The 20,268-nt window shown below is 45.0% G+C and overlaps 2 protein-coding genes across 2 annotated transcripts; one reads left to right on the top strand and one right to left on the bottom strand.

Moving 5' to 3' along the window:
- Window positions 1-3,526: 3,526 nt before the first annotated feature.
- Window positions 3,527-13,988, bottom strand: LOC101921181 (mitochondrial amidoxime reducing component 2). Its single transcript, XM_055816409.1, has 7 exons — window positions 13,564-13,988; window positions 13,223-13,396; window positions 9,647-9,809; window positions 7,835-7,975; window positions 6,761-6,822; window positions 6,601-6,672; window positions 3,527-6,060 (listed from the first exon to the last, which is right to left on the bottom strand). The coding sequence occupies exons 1-7, from the start codon at window positions 13,824-13,826 to the stop codon at window positions 5,934-5,936; spliced, it is 1,002 nt and encodes a 333-aa protein (XP_055672384.1). The 5' UTR covers window positions 13,827-13,988; the 3' UTR covers window positions 3,527-5,933.
- A 642-nt stretch (window positions 13,989-14,630) lies between these two features.
- PFN3 (profilin 3) lies at window positions 14,631-15,202 on the top strand. Its single transcript, XM_013302763.3, is given in 2 exon segments — window positions 14,631-14,749; window positions 14,751-15,202. Coding segments are annotated over 2 exon segments (402 nt in total). The 5' UTR covers window positions 14,631-14,684; the 3' UTR covers window positions 15,088-15,202.
- Window positions 15,203-20,268: the final 5,066 nt, after the last annotated feature.

The raw sequence follows: 20,268 nt of genomic DNA, 5'->3' as shown, positions 1-20,268 counted from the left end.
CGCATCTTTAGTAAAAAGATGCTGGTTGATAGCTTGATGATGATTACATGTATTAAGGACTCTACTTGTCGATCAGCTATAGGTCTTTTCTACTGTTTGGAGCTGTGTTGTTGGGAATCTTTTTCACAACAAACAAACCAACCCCCCAGGATTTTTTGGTTTTAGGGGTTGGGGTTTGTTTTTTCTTGGGGGGTTGGGGTGTTGGTGTTTTTTTTTGGGGGGGTGTTTTGTTAAAGTTTGTTTTTTCTTTTTTAAGTAAAATGAATGATATTTTAACATACCTGTGCAGCACCACTTTCAGAGTACAGTTGGAGCTCAGCCTCCTGCCATGCTGGAGGAAACCTGCTGTACTGGAGTGTTCGAATAAATCCCAGCTGCCATCTGCCTCACACCCTGCCCGCAGACCCGGTGGCATTTGGGGCTCAGAAGCTCTCAGCCAGGGCCACGGATGCCCAGGTCCCAGAGTACTTTTAGCAGCAGCAGAGTTGCAAGCAGGCTTTGGAAGCACAGCGCTTTGGATACACTGCTACCTCGGACCTCTCTGGGTGCAGGAGCTAACCACTTCTGCTCTCCGTGCAAGAACATTTACCTATGCCATCTGTGTTTGCAGTTTCTCTACAGCTGGCAAGTGCAACAGAATAAAAGAAGGGGAACTTGTTTTCTTTTTTAAATAAGCACACTAATCTTTTTATTTACTCTAACAAAAACTTTGTATCACCTGTCCCTTGAGCTAATTGCAAAAAGGTTGATATTCTGCTCTACCTTACATAAACCCAAGGAATGGAGAGTTAATATTGACCATCAAACCACACAACTGCAAACACAGTGGAAAATTTGTATTTTGAGCTCAGTCTTTACCTTTGAAAGCATGTAGGACATTGCTGGTACTCTTATTAATCTCTCCCATGATCTGCTTGCAGTCCAATTATTCCTGTAGCATTTGATCTTTCACTAAAAACCTAAAGTTTCCAAAGCACTACAGGCAATGCCCTGTGGCCCATGATATGTGAAGCCAGATGAAGCAGGAATTCTCCAAGCCTGAATTTAATGTCTATTGCTTTGTTTTCTGCAGTTAAGAGAAGACTGCATTCTGTGATCTGTCCAGTTTCTTTCAGTCCTACACTTCCATGAGTGAAATCTTGGTAAGAGAAGAGATTTAGCGATCACCTCTTACTCACGCCAAGGTGATACAAGTAGGTCTGTCAAAAATAACTGTCCACGAGTCAGTGCATATAATGGTTCCTGCTATGACTGAAGAATCATCATTCTTCATAATCTCTGGAATCCAAACCTCAATTAACAGTGAATGCAGCTGGTTTTTGGAGTTAACAGCAAAGAGGTTATAAGGGTTAGTGCATCAATGAAGCTTGGTAATTGCTTCACCGTGCTTATTATCTCGCCCCTAAAGAGAGTGAGAACAGTCAGCTGGTAAACAAGCAGTGATAAACTGTCAGAGCAATTTTGTGCACTAGAGCAGATACAGTTCTTCTCTACAACACCGACCCTGGAGAAAAGCAAAGTTTCACTCGGCTAGGTGCCTAGTGCATAATGGTCCAAGGGTGAAGGAGAGATGCTTTAGCTTTACATAGGGGCAGAAAAATGAGAAGTTCTCACCCAAACTCTTCACGATGACGTACCACAGCCTTCTGCGGGTCTATTGTCTGCACAGGTAGGAGACAGTCCCCACCTGCTGTTTAGCTCAATTACTCACTTGTGTTTTGATCTCCTGAAGTCAATGTGATGAGCCATTGCCCACTGGGAGCATGGCATTCCTCAGGCCAGGCTACAAGCCATTGTGATGCATATCGGAAGCTGACCTACCCCACAACTAAGGCTCATTCTCAGTTTGTCTGCACAGACACACCTTGAGAACGTGCAACCACCCTGTTCCCTGCCTTGGTTCGCAGCCCCGTCTCTTGCAGCTCCAGCCCTGACACCCCCCCTCTACACACCTGAGCCTCACCCACCCTTCCACCCAGCCCTGTTCCATGGCCTGCCTGACCAACAAACTGCCACTTGCCATGCTGACACCACCCTTCCCTTCGCTGTAGATGGGCACCTCCGCAGCTCTCTGCTTCACGGCTCCATGCCAGTCTCAGCCGTGGCAGATGATACCCGCTTTCACCACAAGTTCAGTCCAAGCTTCATTGCTAGGCTTGACTGCCCACATCCTGGTTGTAACCGTCCCAAAGAGGCATTTCCCAGCTAATGAGCCAAGAGGTATTAACCCCTGCTTCACCAGCACTGACCAGTACCGTGTGCTTCCACACAACACAATGCAGTCACGCTGCAACATCCAGCACTCCCCTCTGCACCTCCATACACTGCCCAGGCAGCAGCTCTGCTAGCAGACTGGCATGGCACTGTTGCAAGATACTTGAAAAGAAACACCAACAAATAAAAGCGAGGAAAATTATAAGTACATCTATAGGTGAAACCTCTTGTCCCATACCTGGAAACTCAATACAAGTGAAGATTCTGGCTCCAGAATCCAACTATTATCATGCTGAGTAAGCAGATTTGTTTCAGAGGAGGCCCAGGTCTGAAACCCTTACTGACTTCACCAATTTCTCCAGGTAAAATGCAAAAATAATTACTAGCAACAGTGACACTCAAAGTAGAGATTGTTAATATTAACACAACGGCTATGTAGAATATATAGAAACAATAACCTTTATGAGGTATCAGTGCTGCTTCTCTTCCAGTTGAAGGGAAGACTGAAACATGTGGGTTTGATGCCTGCATTATCTTTTAAGAACCTTGTCCAAAAGAAACAAAGGCTGTAGTCCTCAGCCCTGCAGTGGCCCAGCACAGGGCATTTCTTACAGATCTCAAATGAGAATAAGGCAATTTAAAGTGCTAGAACAGACCAGAAATGATCAATCTGTGGCAGCCCTGTTTGAAACCTTTTCCACTGGTAGTGGCAAGGGCCAGGAATCCCTTTACTTCTTAGGGAGAAGTGCAGCAATGGCTTTGGAAGGTTTTTTTTCCTCCTTAAGATGCAGAAGCATAGATATTTCTCAGGATTTTTTTTTTTTTTGGGGTGGGGGGCAGACATGCCTGAAGATGTACCCACCTCAAATCTAAACCAAACAGGAAATTTCTGCCTGCAAGGACTGTCTTCTCTGACGGTCTTCTGCAAGAATTATGTTGGTGCAATTAAGTGCTGTAAAAAAAAGTTCTAGCTTTATACTTAAGAGACCTGAGATAGGAAACACGACCTTCTGTTGACTTGAGTGTGCAAACTTTTCTGCTTTCAAACCCATTTTGACCTAGTTTCATGTGTCTGTGGAAAAAAGAAGATAGCCTGCAAACAGACTACTTAAATCTGATGGTTCTGTTCTCTTATGCATATAGCTTCCTCTGGTTAACTGTGTATTTTCCTGAACTTAGAAATAAGAATTAAAAAAATAAAAATAAATCATCACTGTTAATTATATATGAGGACCTGGAAACAGCAGAAGTTAAATATGAAACAGAAAACAAAAGAAAAAAGAAGATTCACAAATTTTACACCTTAGAAGAGTTTGGATTCATAGAAGTTGATACTTTTTGTTTTCTCCCTCCAGAGTTAAAAAAGCAATTAACATTTTTTAAGTAGACAATTTTAAAAAGTGTTTGATGATTGACATGTTTTCAGTCGATTTCCTGAACAGCTTAGGAAAATCAAATACAATTCCTACAGTTACAGCAGTTCAACATTTATACGAATACATTTATACTGTAATGTTTGTAAGTTATGCTCTCCACTTCCCAGAACAGCCCTCTTTCATCACATAATTGATTTAAGTGTCATTGTGGCAGGTGGTGTACACTAGAGGCATACCTGATTTAGGATTCTAGCTTCTAAGGTGCTTTTACAGGGATAAATCAGTTTTAGATCCATGGCACTTTCTTACCAGGCACGCAGATGCAGTTTCTCATTGGAAAGACAGTTCCGTTTCCAAATTAGCCCAATTGACAATAGCCTATTCCACACAATTTAGGTTACATAAATTTTAATGTGGTGCTAAAACAACAGTGAAAAAAAATTTTCTGGCTAGAGGCAAAACTTCAGCTCTTTTCTTCTTTCTTTTCCTTCTGCTTCTTTGACTTAATGAAGAGACTCACACTTAAGCAGGCTGTCTTTACTTAATAATGCCATTAGGAATTCCCCAAGGTTTCAGCTTCTAATATTAAGGATCTTTAACATACGCTTTTCAAAACTGAACTTCAGGATTATTTCCTTTTCAGAAGACACTTTTTCTCTTACTTCCTCCCACTAGTTTCTGCATCAGGCATAACAATACACAAAGATGCATCGTGCAGTCTGAACTGGGCACTTATCTGTCACAGAAAAACTTAACACTTACAGAGCACTCTGCTAATAAAAGAATATTCGAAGCAACACTGAGCTCACAAATAAAACTACCTTCCTCATATGCCTTCTTCATGCTTCATACCTCTGTCTGAATTTGCTCAAAGGCTTAACAGCTTTTCATTTTATAGGTCTGAGTTCTGAACATGCCGCAGAATTGCAGTTTCATATTCATAACAGAAAACAAAGACTCTAGACACCAAATTGTGTCTTATTTATCCCTCTTCACACTTAATTAGATTCCTCTTTTTGTCTAGTTAACACACTTCCTAGATCTAGTAATCCACAACAAAGCAACAGGCATTTGAAAGATGGCTGGCTTTTGTCTTGGAGTTCACTTATTTTTTTAAAAAAAGTCATATAATATTTAAAGTACTGCTGCCATAATCCAACTAGTTTCCTGCCCTCTCTGTTTTATGCAGTATAAAATATAGCAGAAAATATAATTATCAGCCTCCTACAAATGGCTGACATTTTAGTTGTAATAGGGGCAGGGGAGGGGGCAACCAGAGATCTAAATGCATAACCAGCAAGGAGGTCCACACGCTCAGCCTAAAACTGCAGCTTTCCAACTATCTGCTTAGCAGCCTGCCTTACTATAGCAAGAGATGCACTGAGCCAGAGAGGAACTATGCATGAACACAGAGCCACACAATATTGGCCTGGGCATCAGCTTCAGTGGGGCAGGCTCAGAATTAGATCCATCCCAATAGCTTTTCTTCCCCTCCAATGTGCGTGAAGTGTCTGACACAGCGAACACCTAATTCTTTCAGTCAAACTGGAAGTTCTACTGATACGTTACCAAATGCATCACTCCCCTACACCCTCGGTGTTACAGTATGCTTCACAGGAGAAAAAAGATCAACGGTTCAAACTCCATCAAGCAGAGGTCATAAACTAAACAAACCCACAGCCTTACACATCATTAGCCAGTGTTTCCACCTCTAGACTAGAGCAGCATTCAGTCAGCTCGCAATCCTCCTTCTGATTTGCTCCAAGCTTGAAAGACAGTAGCAATCTTCAGAAAACAATTGCAGGGTAAGAAACATTGCAAAAAAGTACCTCCATACATAGATAGGGTTAAGATGATTAGGATCAAAGAAGGGTGGAATCTAACACAGAGACTTGCCACCTGCACTCCACATTCACTTGTAAAGGCAGTTCCGTAACCAACGCATTTACTTAATGCTTGGCATGACTGGTTCTGTGGTTCTTCATAGGCACTGAACGTATGTAATACATGCCCTTGTACATGATTTTGGATTCTGATATTGAGCCTGACATAAAATTTTAGGAGGCATGATACCCACAGTAGTGCTGTGAAGTCTGTCTTGGATCAGTTTCCTCTATCACAGCCTCCAGAAAAACTAAAGACATGGTTGCTACCTGCGTGCTAGTAGATTACATGATCTGAAATGACTGGCACTTCCCAGCCTCAAAGACCACCCTGCACCTTAGGAACGTAGCACAAAAAATACTGCAAAGAATAAGAAAAAGTTATGCTGGTGACTATGTTCATGGGAAAACAATTTGCATATCAAAGTGAAAAGGCATCTTCCGATCAAAGTCTCTCTCATTACTGGACCATCTTGTACACAGGGTCGCCAACTCGAATCGTTCCAGTTCTGTCAACAGCAAAGTACCTCCCAAAGAGAGGGCTGGATTTGTATATGTGTTGCTCAGATGGATCACATAAGCGGTAACTGCAGAGAGAGAGCACCCCTTTAGAATCAGTGGTAGCAAATTTTAAACATCAAAATATCAGTGATGAGCGAGAGGACATATGAGCAGTGATGCCCTGTTTTGGCCACTACGCTAGACTAAAAATCAAATAAATATTGTAATTAAGAGAACCCAGCAGTTCAAATAGAGGAAGAAAAGCCTGTCTGTATGCACACATCTGTCTATAATACACATACAAGAGACATTCTAAAAAGAATTGCCAAAGTTGCAAAGTCAGACCTTTAAATACCTTAAATAACTGTTACCCCAGGCATTCATCGTAGCAGAGATGAAAGAGACAAGGAATGTAAGGTTTGAAAGAAAAAAGAGAAAACTTCCTGAATTTTCTTACTATATAGAATTGCAGAAAGTAGAATGGAAGCCAATACACACAGACCTTTACACTGCATTATTATGTCCCACACATACCTCAAACCACTTTTAAAACACTAGTCTAACATCTGTTGGGATCTAGCCTAAATCCACTCCCACAGCCTAAGAAGCACTGGTATTTTTACAACCTTTTCAGTGTTTCCAGAGGCTCCTTCCTGTCCAGGACCCCAGTGTCTGGGTTAACAGTTGTTAAAATACACCTGCAATGACAGACAGCACCAAATCAGTAACAGCTTCTTATCATAAATCTCTATACATCTATATAAAATAATGGTCTCAAATGTCTACCTGGCACAACACACCGTCCCTTTCATCTCCACATCACCAATGAGAATGTCCTCCCAGGTATCCTGAAGGAAGGTAAACATGCAGAGATTAGGCATAGCCACATGCAACCATTTTTGCCAGGGTACCACAGTCATTCCTAGAAGCAGTATCATTCCAGACGAGTACCTTTACTTGTACCTTCAAAGTAAGTACAGTTCTATTACGGCACTATTCTAATGAAAACCCTACGGTTACTGCATTCATCCAACTCAGGAACAGCTAGTAATTATATCTGGAAAGAAAGATATGCAAATAATAAATCCCGTTCTGCAGTGTGCACTTGTCTGAACCTAAAGCAAGCTTATTCTTACTGTATGTATGATAATCTGAACTGTGACGTCTGTTAAGTCACCAGTTTTGCAGGTAGAAAATTTTTAGTAGAAGTAACTTTTCACTTCTTGTCTACACAAGCTTTCTATTGCAACCTCTCTTGGAAGACAAAAACCCATTCCGACTTTAGGAACTTCTTAGATTTGGGAAATTATCAAATATATCCAGAGCAAATTCTTTGGAAAAATAGCAACATGACATAAAAACACATAAACACCAGCATTACAAGTTCACTTCATCACCAGATACCTTCCTAGGTAGCGTTTTTTGAACTACTAGCATATTGTCAGAGATGCAGTGATAGACTGCAGTATTGCAAAGGTCAGTTTTACTCCTGTGCCAAAGGCTATAAAATATAAATTAACAATTTGTAAATTGACAGTGTGATATCACTAATTGATCAATTACAGCATGCACAGCTTTCCCTACTTTACACTTAAAAGACGAGTTTTCAGTAACAAGCCTGTCATTTAAATACACATATTTTATCCTTTGCTAAGCTAAATAAGCATTCGCAGACCCGTCTCCTCCCTCAATCTTTTATATGCACTGATGTGAGCAGCAGCTGTATCTCTCTGGAATACAGCTGTAAAAATCACAGGCTGGCAGCTTTCCTCACCCTTGTAGGCACCATCACACAAGGAAACTGAGTTACAAAGAAACACAACCAAGCCTTCAAAAAGACATTTAAGACCGTTATTTTACCTCCTCAAAAGCACTGCAATCTGTCACAAGAATATTTGGCCTGAAGTTCTGTATCTTAACCTTCTTCTCCAGCCTGGCATTTAAATCGTCCAGTGAAGCTTCTGAGAGGATCAAGACTGGGCTACAGTCAGGATAGGCAACCTGCATAAACAAACACAAACAAATCCTAATGCTGCTGTAAGAACACGCGAGGAAAGTTACTAAATGGCAAAAGGGCTGATATGTTGGAACCAGTGGCCACATATGAGCCTGCCCGTTAGGCTGCTTCATTCACGTTTTAATTTTCCTGGAAGTAGGTTAACAAGTAAAATAACATACCCCTTCCTACTTCAGTAACCACGGCAAGTTTCATTTGCTCAAATTGTAAAAGTAATCTTCTACTTAAGAGAACTTAACCAAAATTATTTAAGCTACCACAACTTCTTACAAAATAATACTGTATGCATGTCCCAGATATTTATTCTGGATGTTACAGACAGAACTAGTATATCAGTAGAACACGTCATGAAATGTACTTAAGATGTTTATGGACCTGCTGAATTTACCTGGTTGACCATAACAAACTAACTGGATTTTTCTATATGATTAATCTATCCTATCACAACACCAGAGGGAGTTTCACATGCAGAATAGCAATACTAAATTGCAACTGTCCATTCGTCAGTCTAAATTTGCTTGGAAGCAGGAGGGCTGCCATTGTAGCAAAGGCGGCCAACGAACAGTATTAAAAGAAAACTACTAAATATGCTAGTTCCACAGACAAAAAAAAAATTAAATTTGGCAATAATGTTAGTATACAGCCCTCCTCCTGTCTTTCTATTATATTATCCTTCCCTCTACCCCCCTGTACATGCCTTTACAACCACAAGAAGTTGAGTGTTGAAATAATTACACAAATAATTCTGCCCTCTTTTCCTGCTGGGATCCCTGAACGTCACCCCTCCTAATCTGACATCCCTTTTGCTGAAACCTGGTCTTCTGTATTGGTCTCAGTGTCCTCACACAATAAATGCATATCTATAAAAGTCCATTAATTGAATTCTTTGTGCAACAGCAAGCAAAACATCGATGTCCTATAGATAATACCATCACATCGGTAAGGCAAGGTACTCACAGTTTGCATTTGCTTAAAAAGCTTATACTCATCAGGTACAGTTCAAACCACCTTCACATGAGAGAGTTGTTCAGACAGAAAGAAGGGCATCAGTGGCTCCAGTGATACGAGGATGCCTGAGCACAGCACCTGCTTTCCCTACCTCCATTAACTTTCTCTAATATCACACCTTCAAGCCTTTTCCCACAAAAAAGAGAGAGAGGAAACATCTGTAACCTTCTCTGGACTTTAATTCCTAGGCCCACAACTACAGGCCCCTGGGTTAAGCATTGTTCCTTTAAATATGAGGTGACAATTTATATCAGTGTACTCCTAGACCTAACAAGGGATAAGGAATGGAGTATTTCCATGCAACACAGATTAAACCATCAAAACATCTTTAAAAATGTAACTTTTTTTTCTATTTGCTGTGGCACAACAGGAATGCTGTTCTGCAATATAATAGTCACTCTTTAAATATTAGTATCAGGCTCTTTAGTTGTGAATGGTCAAAAGCTTACAACAGATTTAAAGTAAAATTTAAGCAAGTCATCTCATCATAGAAAAGGAGAATATTCATGTGATTTAAGCACATGACTACACACCTACTAAACTTTGCTAAACTGGGGTCATTCACCAATGACAGAATGGACAGGTTTCAGTGGGTGGCTGGGAAATGGTTAAAAGAAAGTACTTCTGAGAAAAAGAACATTCATTACCTCATCTGTGTTTCGGAAAAGTTTTATTATGTCCTTTGACTTTCTTGGCACCATGGAGGGCTCAAAGTGCACCAGTCGATACGGCTCTGAATTCAGGAAAGTGGTGATCCACTGAGCCACTTCATCTCCGCAGTCCCTGCCTTGGATATCCAGTCCAAACACCCTGAAGAGTCACAAGATGCATCAGCGAGTTAGCTTGAAAGCCAAAGGGTCAAGGATGCTTATTATTCAAAGGCAAACAACTTGTTTTAATAGCAGTAGCAAGACACAGTAAACAAACCACCTGGATTATAATGAGGTGAAAGTCAGGTCTATGAATTTGGCACGAGAATCATTCCCAGCGTGCAACCTGCAAATGTGGCCACCTTGTTTTGAAAGCTAAGTAACATGGACATGGCTGGACGACGCCAGTTGGTGAACGAATGAGCCAAGAAGTAGCCTTTAGGTACCCAGAGCTAACTGCCACATCAATGACCAGTCACAAACCTACTTGCTGGCCACACTTTCAGCAAAAAAAGGGTCTACTCTTGTGTTTGTTTGCATGTGATTGCAACACCAAAAGATTTCTACCCAGAAATCAACTGAAAGGTAGCTAATTTCAGAAAACGAATGACAGTTTGAAAGGATGAGGTTAGTTACTGTAACTGACATTTGTAAATGTTATTAATTGTGCATGTCCCCAGCTGTTAAGGAAACTTTCCTCCAGACTTTACTGCTGTAAAAATTTAGCCAGAGCTGAAACTCTTAAGCCCAAACTTAGCATACAGAATAGCTTAGTACCTTAAGCGTGGTCAAAGGTTTATAATGGAAGCAAAGTCCACGAGGCACAAAAAGCCAACAGCAGTGGAATACAAACAAGTTTACACAACGAACACTTTCTTGGCAAGAAAAGGTAAACCTCAACTCATCCTTTTATTAAACTTCAACACCAATCATGAGTAGTTTTACTACTCTTTTCACAGTAGCAATTTTGACCCAGAAGCACTGCAGTTTACCTCTGCAATCATATCCGGGACAGTTTAAAGCACAGAGATGCCCTGGCAGTCCATCTAGCCTGAGCCCAGCTCCTAGGAGCCCTCCTTCACTCAGCTGGCAGAGAGATGAATCATAAGGGTGCTGGCAGCAATGTCCCTGCTCTGTTTGTTGGGATCCCTGTATCAACTCTTGTGTCACAGGTTGGGATTAAGTGCCATTGCCCCAGACAACATTCAACCGCCTTTCTCTTCCCTCCATTCTCTCATTCCCTGTGTGCCTTCTGGCTGGCAGGACAACAGAGGTGAGAGTCTTAGAGCTTCCAACACTACTGTTTCCTACCCATGAAGCAGATCTACCCTGAGCACTCGGTGGAATAGGGATAATGTGATTTAAGTATTGCAACACATACAGACAAAGGGCACAAATGAACATGAGGCTTCTTAACCAGAGGGCTACAGAAACCCTCTAACATCTGCACAGATAGAAACTGTACCTACACAATGGCTTCAGTCCTACATTTGACCTCCTCAAACACAGGCTTTTTCAATATCCACATTAAAATCTGCAACCGGACTTGACAGCTTTAAAGACCAGCATCTGCACAGCCTTTGGAGCCAGACACGCTATTGCACTGCCTTAGCTCCGAACTCCCGGGCACGAGCTGGCACCAGTCTGAAGGCAAATACAAGTCCATGCAGAGGGCCTTGCTGGCAGAGCGTACTGTGCAGTAAGAGAGCTACTCCCACTCCCAAGCTGGAAGGCAAGAAACTAGGAGCAAAAGCCAAATCTTCGTCTGGCTGAACATAGTACTACTCTCAAACCTCATTCTTACAAATGGCTGAATGGATCAGAAAGAATCTGCCTTGAGCTGACAAATGGTAAATTGTTTAAGCACGGCAGTCACACAAAATCTCAGGATTCTTCCTGTGAAGTACAAAGCAATGTTTAGCTATGGGTATTACTAATTCCACAACCTATGACACTCCCTACAAAACCAGACAACTCTGTTATTTTTAAAGTCCATTTACACGCATCTAACTTCTGCTTATTTGCATTCCCAAATTCTAGCAATTTTAAAACAAAGAAAGGAAAAAAATAATAAAAAAGAAAAACAAATCACTGAGATCTGAAGTTGGAAAATCCAAGACAATTTTTCATTACTGAAATTTATTTACCCTAAATATTTTTCTAACGGCACAAAAAATTTTAGAAAAATAACAGCTTGAAAACCGCATGTTTTTGTAGTCTACGCCATTGGTTAACATGTAGGCATTATAAGCAGATCTTTAAGACTTTAAGTCCTATTTCTCCATAGGAAATGCTATAATTTGTAACTTGCACCTGCCTTGTATAAACAGAGATACTAAGCTATGCTGACCATGGATTTCCACAGCAACACATTTATGCTAAAAGCTAGCAAACACAGTTCCTTTCCAGCAGTCTCTTAATAGCAGCTGACACATTAACCTTCTCTGCTACCCAAAGAAAAAACACTTATCGGTATCTTTGTAGGGGCTAACACCATTAACAGTTACTAGTTTTACATGCTAATTGACATTTCAGCAGAGAAAAGGCTTCCTGCTTCTCCCTGGCAATTTTCCCATATGGATTTCAATACATGGATAAAATAACTAGGCCTGCATTTACACACCGAAGCTCTAAGCACACAGCTAAATGACTATGTTTGCAACCTGTTCACCTGAAACCCCTTTGAGATAGCACCTACAGGGAATGACCGGCTCTCTGGGGATGCCTGTCCTTCCCCTTGACCACAGAGCGAGCCTTGGGCAATCAAGTTTTTAATTTAGGCACCTCAGTTAAACGCCTGCACACAGAGGTGAGGGAATCCAAACTCCGATATCTCACTAATTCCAAATGGCCAGCATGTATCCAAATAATGCTGGTGCATATACTAGTGGTGATCAAGAATTACCAATATGCATGACTCAGGCTGAGATGCAGTTGCCCACCCAAGATCACTGTTCATTTGGCTGATGTATAACATATGGTCTTTGAATACTGTGTCATCTTTTCTCAAGATTTGTTTCCACCAGTGTTTAGCAGATTAAGACCAGCTCTTTTGTTGCAACAATCAGCTCTGGCCTCCTGTATAACACGCTGCAGAGAATTCCACAGAATCACACAGTGGTTTGGATTGGAAGGGACCTTTAAAGATACTTAGTTCCAACCCCCTGCCACAGGCAGGGACACCTTTCATGAGACCAGGTTGCCCAAGGCCCTGTCCAACCTGCCTCATGAGCACTTCCAGGGATCAGGCATCCACAGCTCCTCTGGGCAACCTGTGCCAGTGCCTCACCGCTGTCATCGTAAAAAATTTCCTCCTTATGTCTAATCTAAACCTACCCTCTTTTAGTTTAAAGCCATTACCCCTTGTCCTGCCAGTACAGGCCCTGCTCTGAAGCCTCCCCCCATCACGCAGATGGGGACGCAGACCCATGCAGAGAAGCAGCAGCACCACCCAACTTTCACCCTCTAATTTCTGTGTAGGAAAACGCAAACTAACACACGATCTTGAAAAGCAAAGCGTGTATGCGAGGCAGTATTTAGAGAGAAGGGAGAGAAACCCCCCTTCTTCAGTACCTGCAGTTCAGCACGCGATTCTTCCTGGGGACCTTCACGGGCACGCACAGCCTCTGCATTTCGGGGGCCTCCAAGGTCAAGTGCCCATCTTCACAGCCGACAGAAACGAGGACCAGCCGCGGCTCCTGGCGAGCGGTGACCATGTGCCCATCTTCCTTCGTCACAAGCCAAAACCTGAGGGCGCCGGGGGACAGAAACACGCCGCACCGTCACAGGCCGGGCCGGACACCGCAGGTGCCCCTTCAGGGGGCTGAAGGGAAGCGCTGGCGATGCCGCAGCCCGGCCGGTGGGGGCCTGCCCCCGCCACGGGCCGGCCCGGGCCCCCCGCCTCCCCGCCGTACCTGTCCCGCAGCTCCCCGCTGCGCAGCCCCATCGGCGTCACCTGCGCCCGCGCCACCGCCATCCCCCGGCACGACTTCACCGGGTACACGAAGAGGTTCAACACCGTCCCCACCCGCTGCAGGCGGCGGCGCGCCCGCCTCCGCCCGCCGGCCCAGCGCCAGGCCCCCAGCAAGGCGCCCAGCGCCGCCAGCGCCGCCGCCCCCCACAGCCAGCCCGGCCGCGGCCGCAGCCAGGGGCCCAGCGCGCCCCGCGCCCCGCTCATGGCGACTGGGCCGCGGCGGCGGCGTGGGGCCGGAGGGGCCGGGCGGAGGCGGGTCGAGGGCTGGCGGCCGCCCCCCCGCGGCCCAACGCGCCGAGCGGGCCGCGCCCGCCCCGGCCTCCGCGGCCTCCGGTGGGAGAAAGGCCGCGCTGGCGGCGCCCGGCACGGCAGCAGGGAGGCCGCAGCCGCGCGTTCCTGGCGGCCGGGCGGTCGCTCGGAGCAGCGTCGCCGGGAGAGGGCGGGCTCGGCGGGGAGAAGGGGGAAGGGGTGGCGAAGGGCCGGCGCGGGGGGCAGCGCCGAGGCTGGGGGGTCCCGTGGGGTTTGGCCGCCCCGGGGTGCCCCCTGCGCCGGCGCCTCCCTGCAAACTCGCCAGGCCCCGCCGAGAGGGTCCCCCCATTGCAGGGTCGCGGCAGGAGGCATGACAGGCCGGGGGTACGCCATGGTGTGGGTGGGAGTCACGCCAGGCCGGGGGGATGCCGTGGCGCGGGTGGGAGTCACGCCAGGCCGGGGGGATGCCGTGGCGCGGGTGGGAGTCACGCCAGGCCGGGGGGATGCCGTGGCGCGGGTGGGAGTCACGCCAGGCCGGGGGGATGCCGTGGCGCGGGTGGGAGTCATGCCAGGCCAGTGGGAGGCCATGGCGCGGGCGGGAGCGGTGAACGCCGCTGCCATCACACATCCCACCTCACAGGCAAAGCAAGAGCCTGGGCTGTTGGTTTCCCCCAGCTCCCCCTTGCAGGAATCTGGCCAAACTCACGCATCTAAAATTTTAGGATCAGTGTGCCGAGACCAAAGCCCTGGCAGGCAGAAGATGGGGAAGCTTGGCGCTGGGCGTTCCTGAGCGGTTCGGACAGCCCAGCTGCCATGGGTTGCTGGAAGTACTATGTCAGTGGCATCCCGGCGGGCAGGAACGCTGATGATGGGGCTGTTTGGGGCCTCTGGCAGCAAGTGTGTGTGGGTGGCCAAGCCAGGGGGGCTCCTCGCAGCCATCTCGCCTCAAGAAGGGGGCTTGATCACAAGTCAGGATCAGAAAATGTTCCTGCTAACGGGAATCACTGTAGCTGGCAAAAAGTGTGGTGTGATTTGTGACAGCCTGCTGGTGGATGAAGGCAACGTGCTGGATGTCAGAAGCAAAGGCAGTGACAGCAGATCCATCTGTATTGGCAAGACCCCCAGAGCCCTGATCTTACTCATGGGTGAGAAGGGAGTCCATGGAGGAGCCCTCAATCAAAAGGTTCACGATATGATTGTGGACATGAAAGCATGAAGCAAACAGCACAAAAGAGACAGACATCATCTGCCCGAGCGGGGGGGCACAGTCATTGCTGTAGGCCAGAATGGAGATAAACCTGATTTTGTTGCAGATGTCTTTGCCTGCTTCTTTTGGGGAGGGTGTGCTGGGCCGGCAGCAGTGCAGGGACACCAGCAGTCTACCAGACCACCTGTGGTGCAGCAGGGAGTGAAATGAACATTCCACATCAGGATGCTCAGTATTACTTGAGTGGTCTCCTGGCCACCTTGGGTAATTGCTCCCTGTTATTCCCATTTTACTGACTGATTTGGGGGTGAAGGTTTCTGATAACATTAGCTTTGGGAAAGGACAGGAGAGAGGGCAACCCTTGTGCCCTCTTGCTCAACACACTGCTGTTTAAATCATGCCCTAAATGCCAGTCATTGTTTTTGAGACCTTTCTGCTTCTACAAGTAGGACACAACACTAAGAATAAGCAGGACTGGTGTTTATTTTGAATTTCCCCCTGAACAAGCCCAGTTTGTTCTGGAGATTATTGATGAGCAGAGCCTTGTGCTGCTGTTGGACTGCATGGGAGGCACGTGCAGAGACAGTGTGCCACCTGCTCACCTTCCACATAATTTGAAACCCCTTCTTAACGCCGCTTTGAGAGCCCCTTGCGCTCTTTGATAACTGTTAATCTTCTCATTTAATATGGAGTCAATATTTTGTAATTTAATTTAATTCACATGGAGATCTTTAATCTGCAACTGCACCCGCAGGAGCAGAAAAACACTGTAAGGAGAGCCAGGCATCTAATGTATTAGCAAATGTTCAACAAAACTGCAGTGACTGCCTAATTAGTAAGCACCGCCTGATAAGCAGTGTTTACAAGCATGAATCAAAACAAATTAACGTAAGTACTAAAGGGATAAAAACACAAAACCACAAACTGGTTTTAGAATCTAACAATAAAAGCAATGCATCAAATGCAAGAAATGAAAAAAAAAAATATTATTTATGTTGGCCACAAGGTTTTTAAAAAGCATGGGCACTCCTGATGAACATTCATGCTTATTTTCACAAGCTTAAGGCAAAAGTAAGTAACTGTCTCCTCTGATTTCTCAAGTACTGGTGTTGCTCTGCTGTGCAAATCACAAAATGCAGAAAGCCTTTGCCCTCTGAACTTTGGTCTACAAGGCATCAGAATGACAGGATTTGGAATAAAGGAAAAAAATTAGGGTGATTTATTGCTTGCTCCCTTCTTCTGGGTGCGAGAGAAAATAGATCTGGAGTGTATACATATTTTGCTGGCATGAGAATTTGGAGAAGTATGGACCTATATAGCGTGATGGTGGTGTGAATTGCTACAGCTCCTCCCTAATTACACATTACAGGCAGCACAATGGTATACAAAACCAGATTCTTTCAGTTTGAAGGACTAAACTGACTAGTTAAGGACTAGCTAAATTCAGAAATAACAGCTTTGCTAACAATTGCATATTAATTTAGAGAAAAATTTCTTTCCAAATCCAAGAAGGACCTTACATTTTCATTCTCTAAATCTACCAGCTTGGAGCCTAGTGAGATTTTGTTCAGCCCAGGCCCAAGAAGCAGCTGTCACATTCAGCCCTGACTTTTCTTGGAGACTATGGTGTGAAAGAGCTTAAAGAGGAGTAACAGAAGGCGGCAGCATCTGCATAATCTCTCCTCTCCTGCTGTGATACAAGGAATGTAAAATCAAAAATAGCTGCAGAGAGCACGGTTGTGGCTTAGCATTTCAGGTCTAAGGCTGCAGCCTTGGAAGAAAGCCCTGTTCATCCATACACCAGGCACCTCAGAAAGCCTCCAGTAAATAGCTTGACCCGCAGGTTTGTTTAATCCTCCATCCCAGGTACACCTGTGCTTACCTAGCAGCCACCAACTCCTGCTGCTGTAAAGCAATGTGAACAGAGCCATGCAGACAAAATGCAGGTATTGCTTTTGCTACAGTCCAAACGCAGCATCTCATGTGACAGAATTCTGTTTGCTGTAGCCAGAGCGGGCAGGGTAAAAGGAAGTGACTGTGTTTTCAACTGCTTAGAACTTCATCAGACTTCAGGACAGTTATGCTCAAATTCTCTGGACCAGGTTCTTGCCTCAGGCTCCTTAAAATGTGTCTGATCAGATGAAGGATTTGCAGTGTCGGTCCCACAGCAAACTGGGGCTGGGCACTCTCAGTCATGAAAGCGGGAGATGCTGGCCTATCTTGAAAAAAACCCATGGTGTCTGCTCAGAAGCATCCACATGACACATTTTCAGGTGGAACAAATACTATGGGGAAAGTAGTGACATCCCTGCCTTCAGATGCAGTAGGCAATTGGAGATAATTCTTCTAGAGTTAAACCTGGACTCTCTTGTAGCAGCGGCTCAACCAGAGGTCTAAGATGAATGATGAGGAAGGAGTTGAAAGATCTTACTTGCTTCCACTAAAAAAAAGACAAGTGACTAGGGTCTTGTAGGTCTTCAGTATGTGCACAGTGCTGTACTTTGGAAAGGCATAAAATATCACCCTGAGGTGGAGATTTGGATGGGCATTAAAAAAAAAAATAAATAAAAATCCAGTAACAAAGACAGCAAAATGCTTGCCTAGAATAGGTGACAGAGTGTTAGGACGGAGCTAAATGCAGGCTGGGCTTGTCTCAGTGAAGGAATAGGGTTAAATGACCACACCAGGGATATGCCAGTTATTTTTCCAGTGAATCTGATAGTTCAGCAAAAGGCAGGGACGCGGAGATGACGTGGCCAAGCATGCAGTCATCCTATGCTGATTTTAACAAGATATGATGAAAATTATATTACACCCACACAAGTTATATCCTTCTTCCAAACTTAGAACAAACAATAAATTCAAAAGATCTTCATAGAGAGGAGAGGAGGATAAAAGCATTGCTGTTTCCTCTTAAAATCTTCAAAGAAATCAGAGTTCAGTGAGTCATGCACTAGAAATGAGCCAAGTGAAATTCATGTATGGAAAAATCTCAGATGAATAATTGGCGATGATAGAATTTAAAATAGAGCCATTAATGATAAATGCCTTTTAATGGAGCCAGAGCAATGAGATAAAGGGATTTTGTGTGTGTGTGTGATTTTTTCTACACAGAGAAGCATAATACCAAAAACCCAGGCAGGTTGGTAGACTGCTTTGTTCACTGTCCAGTCATATAGGAAGATGAATTGAAATTTTTCTTTTTCCTCCAGTCAAATGGGAAACTTCAGTCTCTTTAAATTCACCAAGACAATACAGAAATGGTTATTCCAGGCAAATGTTCGTCCCAGTATTAACTAACACAGGCTAATTTAATTTTTTTAGATTTCATTAAAATTTTAACCAATAAAATTAAATTACCATTTTAATTTTAATTTAGCATTACAAGTTCTCCCAATGTTCTGTAAATGCAATTCTCCAGGTGAATATAATACCCGCCAGGCAGCTTCAGGAGTCTGAATAGTCAGGGTAGAGCTGCATGTCATCTGGGAGAGCAGGTAAGGATGAGAGGAGAGGCTTTACCGGGGAGCAGTGCATTTATTCTGCAGCACAAGCACTTTTGCAGCTATGGTTCAGCAGCCATCATGGGGAAGGATGGGATTCACCAAGGGCAGGCAAGTCCATGCCGTGATTCAGCCACAGCTGAAAAAACAGTCTGATGCTAGCTTAGCGTCCCAGGAAAGCAAGGAACAAGGATTCCTTCATGGGCAGCACAGACAGGGGGATTCCAAAGTATCAGGAGGCAAGTACACACGGCGTGCTGGAGCTGGGGTCCAAGGCAGCTCCTGGGGGAGGTCATTCCAGCCTGCCGACCTCCATTCCTCCTGCATTTGAAATCACATGTCCTGCCTCAAGCAGTTGTGATCCCTCCAGTGGAGGATGACCTTCAGAAGCGAGAAGTGGCCGTGGTTCATCCCTGTCCCTCCACTGAAGCATCCTTAATGAACGTTTCTAAGGTACAGCAAGAACCTCGGGACAAAGCGTAATGCAGTTTCATGTGTTGAAGGAAAAAAAAACCAGCTCAAGAACAGTGTTCTACGGCTTTATTGAAACACGTGCTTACAGGAGGCTCTGGGTAGAAAACACTGGTATATGGAGACGCACATGCCACTGCTGGGACCCAGCATCCTGACGATGGGTGTGGACAAACCGGGAGGCCAGCCTCCGGGAGGACGGGAAATCCCTGCAGGAGATGAATCACAAGGAGGCAAGCTGACAAGGCTGGAAATCTGATTTTTTCCCAGGAGATGGCACTAAAGGACAATCGCCTTTCAGCCGGTAAAGTGCGAAGCGGTGGAAACTTTGCTGGGGGCCAGACTGCTCCTCAGGTGCTTCGCGCTGCCACCTTCCCAAGGCGCTCCTAGCAAAGCTTTACTCTTAGTGTCTGGGTTTTTAGCAAGAGTGAGGATGTCAGTCTCTTACATCTCCATACAGTAGGTAAATATAAGCTTTCTGCCTCTCCTGGCAGAATCCACCCACCGGACCAAGGACCCAGGAGGTTTATCCTCCAGCCCCCTGCTCACAGCAGGGTCAACACGGAATTCACACCAGGCTGCTCTCCACTTTGTGCAGTCATGTGCCGTGAGAGCCCCCAGGGCCGGACGCTCCCCAGGCTCCTGAACTAACCTCTTCTCATGCTTAATTACCGTATTACTGGGTTTTCCCCACCTCGTATCTGGCTGGAAACTCCCCAGTTTCAATTTATGGCCATGGCCTCTTGCTGTCTGGCTGCAGACCTCAGCAAAGAGCCTGGCTCCATCTTGTTGGCAATGCCTTCTTAGGTCTTGAAAAGCTGCTGTTGGGTCCCTCCAAAGTCTTCCCTCCTGCAGCTGAACAAAGCCGGAGCCCTGAGCCTCTCCTCGCAGGCGACGCGGGATTTAGGAAGGAGCATTGCCCTCCCTGAGCTCAGGCTAGACTTCACCCCCAAACAGGCCCGGCAGCCTGATACTACTTCCTATGAAGAGAATGAAAGGAGAATTTTATTCCTTTACTTTCTTTTAATTTAATTATCTTCATTAATCTACAACCTTTTTAGGGTCTCTGTTGCTTTTTGAAGAAAAACTATTTCCAAAGCGCACTCTGTACAGCTAACTGCAGCAGCTTGGTACACATTTTAGGAGCAGTTTTGTCTCAGAAGAGGCCAGTGCCTAGCTAACAAGGGGCTCGGGGTACAGAAAAAGAGAGAACTGG

The sequence above is a fragment of the Falco peregrinus genome, chromosome 11 (genome assembly GCF_023634155.1).
Source record: "Falco peregrinus isolate bFalPer1 chromosome 11, bFalPer1.pri, whole genome shotgun sequence".
NCBI lineage: Eukaryota > Metazoa > Chordata > Aves > Falconiformes > Falconidae > Falco > Falco peregrinus.
Note: the sequence above shows the minus strand (reverse complement) of the source record. Positions and strands in the feature narration are given on the sequence as shown.